This window comes from Balaenoptera borealis, assembly GCF_965194805.1.
Source record: "Balaenoptera borealis genome assembly, chromosome: 3".
Taxonomy (NCBI): domain Eukaryota; kingdom Metazoa; phylum Chordata; class Mammalia; order Artiodactyla; family Balaenopteridae; genus Balaenoptera; species Balaenoptera borealis.
The window spans coordinates 93930458-93936457 of NC_138866.1; the positions used below are offsets into that span (position 1 = coordinate 93930458).

The 6000-nt window shown below is 40.4% G+C and overlaps 1 protein-coding gene across 2 annotated transcripts in view; it reads left to right on the forward strand.

Moving 5' to 3' along the window:
- GLDN (gliomedin) overlaps positions 1–5544 on the forward strand; it is a 71535-nt gene extending 65991 nt beyond the window's left edge. For both annotated transcript variants that reach the window (XM_082387924.1, XM_082387925.1), the window contains one exon: positions 1072–5544. In XM_082387924.1, the coding sequence (XP_082244050.1) occupies positions 1072–1549 (478 nt within the window). In that variant the 3' untranslated portion in view covers positions 1550–5544. The remainder of the gene's footprint in view (positions 1–1071) is intronic.
- The last annotated feature ends 456 nt before the right edge of the window (positions 5545–6000 follow it).

The following is a 6000-nucleotide window of genomic DNA, read 5'->3' on the forward strand; positions in this document are numbered from 1 at the left end:
CTGGTTAGGAGACCTATGCTGCGGCCCTGCTCCAGTGCCAGGCCACAGACTGGGAGGAGAAGGAGAGGCAGACTGGAATTAGACCCCTTTTTTGCTGGGAGAGGCAAGCCTCATCAAGGAATGCAGTTGTAGGTGCCAGTACTAGTCAGGAACCCAATGGCAGTCCTGAATCCCGGGCATTCAGAGGAAGGAGAACCCCGAGAGCTGAGATGGGCAAACAGGGCTTTCTCAAGCCCTCACTCTTGTTTCTTTTCAAGCTTACTTCAGGGTTTCTTGATTGGTTTCAAGCTCGCCATGTTCCAGTGCATACCCGCAGCTTCACACCCTTCACAGTTCTTCTGCTGCTCAATGGCGCCCTCTAGTGTTTTACTTTTCCTTTAGCCTAAAGTTCCTGAATTTTCATTCCTGCAGTTGAATCATAATCCACTTTTGATATGATCTAGATGTGGAGTCTGCCAAATCAGACGGCCTCTGGGAGCTGAGGGGCATGGGATTTCATGCCGTCACTTCATTGATCCAGTCACTTATCAGACAAGAAAAATGACATCACAGCCATGACTTTGCTGCTTCCCTTCTCAGTTGGTGACTTCCTTCGTTGAGCCTCCTGTGAAATTTTTGTCTTAAAACTCCAGCATGGAGTAGAGGAAGAACCCCCAAACTTGGAGTCAAAAGCCTGAGTTTAAACTCTGGCTCTGATACTTACCTGTGTTCCTGGGCCAGTCACTTCTCCTTTTCTCATTAGTAAAATGAAACGACTGGACTAGATTATCTTTCAAGGCCCCTTGCAACTTTGAGAGTGCATTTCAGGAGGTCAGCAAACACCTGAGGATTCAGGAGGTTAAGGAGTTTTATCGGGGTCACATGGCTAGTAGGTGGACACTGGGATGTAGTCACCATCCTCTACATCCTTGCTGCTCACAGCACTGCAGACGGAACAGTAGAATGAGCACAACCTGGGAACTTACTAGAAACGCAGAATCCCAGGCCCCACCCCAGTTTAATGGAGGAGCCTAAAAAACCACCCTTGTCCACAAAAATGGTGGCTCATATCTACTTTTTTATACATTTCAGATTTGAATTTGGCAAAGAGACATCCCAAACTCTGAAGCTTGAAAATGCCTTGTATTTTGATCGAAAATACCTCTTTGCAAATTCCAAGACGTACTTCAATTTAGCTGTAGATGAAAAGGGCCTTTGGATTATCTATGCTTCCAGTGTGGATGGCTCGAGCATCCTTGTCGCACAGCTGAACGAGAGGACCTTCTCTGTGGTGCAGCACATCAACACCACGTACCCCAAATCCAAGGCTGGCAACGCCTTCATTGCCCGAGGGATCCTCTATGTCACGGACACCAAAGATATGAGGATAACATTTGCCTTTGATTTGTTAGGAGGGAAACAGATAAATGCAAACTTCGATTTAAGAACGTCCGCATCTGTTCTTGCCATGTTATCATACAATATGAGAGACCAGAATTTATATTCGTGGGAAGATGGCCATTTAATGCTTTATCCTGTACAGTTTTTGTCAGCTACATTAAAACAGTGATGGGGTGCATTCTATTCCCCTCAGTAAATTTCAGCTGTTCTCTGGTACCATTTATATCCCAATAGAAAACTTGTCTTTAAGGGTGGTCAGGTACTTAGCTGTCATAATCACATGACATGGGTATTTATATGGTTGGTGACCCCCTTTTAATTCAGATTCTGTAGGAGAAAATAACAGATTGGAACTCAAAAATGGCTGATATTTGGTGATTCCTTTACAAACTAGCTGGGCAAGTTACCTGTCCCTCTTTAGGTTTTGTTTTCCCCACTGGTAATTTGAAAGGGCTGGCTAGGATGATTGGTAAGATTTCCTCAAGTTGTAGGGAATTCTGTGATTCTTAGCTGTTGCCACTCTCACAACTTTTACATATTTGGTTTTGTTTTTTTGGTTTTTAGCCACATGCTGAGCAATTTTACCTCTGAGTTGATCAGCCTGATTGCTTGAGCAACAAATTCCTTAGTGATGACTTGGTGCCTTGGAAGCCGCACTGACCCCTTAAGGCTGCTGAGGTACCTTATTACCCCTAATTTATTACCTTTCTCTGCATCTGCACCTGCCACCAGAGCACCAGAGTGGCCATTATCCTCAGCTCCTGATTACCACTCCAAGATTAGCAAAAGCCAGGAACAGCTACCTGCTCGTGTTTCCTAATGAAACAGAAACAGGCCCTTCCAGGTTCCTATCAATTTCTGATCATGCTGTTACGCAGGTTGGGTCATAAACATCGAATCCTCAGGTCTTGCAGGGTTCTTCTGCCACAGATGTGGATCTGCTATCAGAGTAAATTCTGTGCTAGTGGGCATTACTCTGGCGAGAACCTTGGGAAACACTTTGCAGTTTTCAGAAGAGAGGCACCATTCGTGGTTATTATCTAGAAGAGGGATGAGCAAACTATGACCCTCGGGCCAAAGCCAGCCCATCGTCTGTTTTTGTAAACAAAGTTTTATTCCACACGGTCACAGGCATTTGGTTATGTATTTTAGTATATGACTACTTTTCCTCTACACTGGCAGAGTTGAATCACTGCAAGAAAGTTGAGTAACAGCCCCCAAAACCGAAAACATTTACTCTCTGGCCCTTTACAGCAAAAGTTTGCCAACCCCTGATCTAAAATATAAAGTGAGCCTGATTCTTGAAAGGGCTTATTCACCTGAGCCTGTTTGTTATATTTTGTTTTGTTCCAGATGAAAAAGTGGTCATTTATATGGCTTGAGTTTTTGGTAAAGAAGAAGGGTGAGAACAGCATAAAATTAAGTGGCCCTCCCAAAAAGTAGTTAATGAACTGTTCTTACCCTAATATAGTTTTAAAGAATATGATCTGGTTCGTTCGGATGCAAGGAGAAAATCCAATTTAACCTGCTCCTAAATGCCCTTAGATACGCATATTTTCTGCCAATTCAGTTCTTCAAACATCTTTCAGCCCAGCACTGAGGTCCAGGCAGCGCCACTGAGAGTCGAAAGGAATCTGGAAAGTTTCTGTGGTCCTGCAGCCAGGAAAGACACCTAGGGAAATACTTATGTAAACATTTTCCAGCAACTTGCCCTCACTGAGTACATGAATGTGTTGGGGGGAGAGCTTCTGAAACTTTTTCACTGCAGCCAAATCGATTCTCAGTGGCCCTGAGCCCTAAGTTTTATACCTTATTAATAGAAGCATTTTAAAACTTAGGGGATGTACAGATTTAAATATTTAAATCTCCCCACACCCTGAATAAACCTAGGCAGCTATTAGGGAATTTATTGTTGTTGTGTTCTCAAAATAATGGGTATTTGAAACTTTTTCCCCCACTTTTTAATTAGATTGGTTGTGTCATGTCATCACAGCTTTTAAAAAATACTCTCTTCAGATTCATGTTTTATAACAAAGTAAAATAGAGTTTCATGTTCAAGATCAATGTGTTTAATATATACTAGTCTTCTTTTAAACTATTTAAAAATATGCATTGCTGTTTCTGGACATAGGGGACCTGAATATGTGTATAATTTCATAGTGATAGTTATATATACAATACTAATTGTATATACAGTAGCAACCAAAAGAGGTTACTTATTGAGTTAGCACATATTTCTTTTAGAAAAAAAGTTTTAGAAACCCTAGTCTTGATATTTGAGCTATCTTAGCACCCTTAATTTTTGGTAAGGAATCCTATACTCACTACTAGCGAAGTTTATACTGGGATTTCTCTCTCTCTCTCTCTCTCTTTTTTTTTTTTTTTTGCTATGCAGAGTAATATAAGGACAACTGAGTTTGACCAACAAACAAAAATTAGTAATTTCATAATAAGGGTGACAAGTTTGTCTTTACAGAGTGAAAAGAATTCAGATTTTACTCATTCTTTCCTGGTTTCACTTTCCAAACAGTGTTTGATTTAAAAAAAAAAAAAGAGAGAGAGAAAAGATTTGAGCTCACTGCTAAAATAGAATATACCACCTAATGTTTTTTTTTGTTTTTTGTTTTTTTTTTAAGTTTGTCCTGACCACTTTAACTAGGGTCTGGCTTTTTTTTTTTTTTTTTTTTTTGGCTGTGTTGGGTCTTCGTTTCTGTGCAAGGGCTTTCTCCAGTTGCGGCAAGCGGGGGCCACTCCTCATCACGGTGCGCGGGCCTCTCACTATCGCGGCCTCTCTTGTTGGGAGCACAGGCTCCAGACGCGCAGGCTCAGTAGTTGTGGCTCACGGGCCCAGTTGCTCCGCGGCATGTGGGATCCTCCCAGACCAGGGCCCGAACCCGTGTCCCCTGCATCAGCAGGCAGACTCTCAACCACTGCGCCACCAGGAAAGCCCCCCCACCTAATGTTTTTAAGTCAAGATATCATTTTAGCAGTTTACATTGTCACTTATAACCAAAGTTACTTTAAAGCACTATCCAAATGTCTGCACTTCTGATGTCAGAATCAAACCAGATAATTCTCTAATTCTTCTTTAATCTAAAGCAGATAGCTTCCCACCAGAAAGTAAATAAAACCACCCCTCCCAACCTCAAATGTGGGTGAACCCTATTTCAAAGCATTTTCTTGCAAACTGATAATGTGTCCTATTGAAACCATGTGGTGGTTATGGTCTCAACGTATCACTAAGCACAGGTGTTATGACAAAGAAAGAGTCCTGGGGGAAAAGTTTTAAAATGAGGAATTCTGATCTTAGGTACCTTCACAGTTTCTTACCTTCCAAGTTTGCAAGATAAAAAAGTCAAATGAGACACCAAAATGCTTGAAGAACCAGGTGTCATTTTCTAGCTGCACAGACTACACTTTGGCTGTGACTGGCTGATCACAAACCATATGAAGGAGAAGTTCGTGATCAGGCTTTTCAGTCTTCATGCAGCTGCTGTGACCTGGTGTACCACACTGCATTAAAAGCCATAATATACAATCTGTAACCACAGATTGTTAACTATTCTGAACAACAAATGAATCAAGGTGAACGTCTCTTTTTTGGTTGGAATTTATTTAACTTTAATCTAATTAGTCAATAAAAATAATCATTGCTGGGCACAATCACATGTTGAAACCAGTGTAGTGTTATCTTTACCTCTTATTAATTTACATGTAACATTTAAAAGAAAAAATAACAACCAAAAACCAATATTGTGGTAGAATTATATTTGTTGCTCCTCTGTTCAAACTCTCACAGTTTGCTAGCTCTTTGGAATACTGAAAAAAATCATTGATATGGACTATGCTTTCTCTATAGGAAAACATGAAGAAGGTACAACTAGTTACTAAAACTAGATACTTACAGACATAAATGCAATGAATATTTGCTAACTTATTGGCTTAGGTGAGGCAACTACAAAGGACATGACTTTTTAGGCTAAAAATAAAAAAGAAGAAATTTTTAAAATTGGATTTGTGTGAATTTGGGCAAGTCTCTCAATCCCTCAGAGCCTCTGTCTCATATGTAAAATGTGGATAATAGTACTACTTACCTCCTTTGATTTTTCTATGTGAACTGAGAAATGCTCTAAAAATTATATGATTAATAAATTATAAATGCAACTTTTATAGTTCATCCCTACAGGTAACCAGAGTGACCTTGTTATTCTTACAGCCTTATTCAAGGGCTGCAGAGATGAGTGAGGGGCACAGCATCAACAGTTTCTATCTATTGGTCTGTTTGATGAGGTAGTTAACACTTCATGTCACCAAAAAATGGTCCCTTAGCCACACAACAAATTTACAATAAAACTGCCCTCAAATAATGAAAAAACAATTCAAGAACCTGCTGCCTTGATCTACAGAGCTTCTTTATAACCTTCCCTAGAAGTGTCTCTGTTACTGGGAGGCCCAGGCATGCACTACTGATGACTTTTGTCATTAAAATAATACAAAGCAAAAAAGAAATAAAAGTCCATGAAGAACATAGCCTTGCCCCTTTAATTGAACCATTCAGACCTTGCATGGGATGTTAACATATTCAATCTTAGAGCTGTTCACTCTAAGATTTAAAATAAG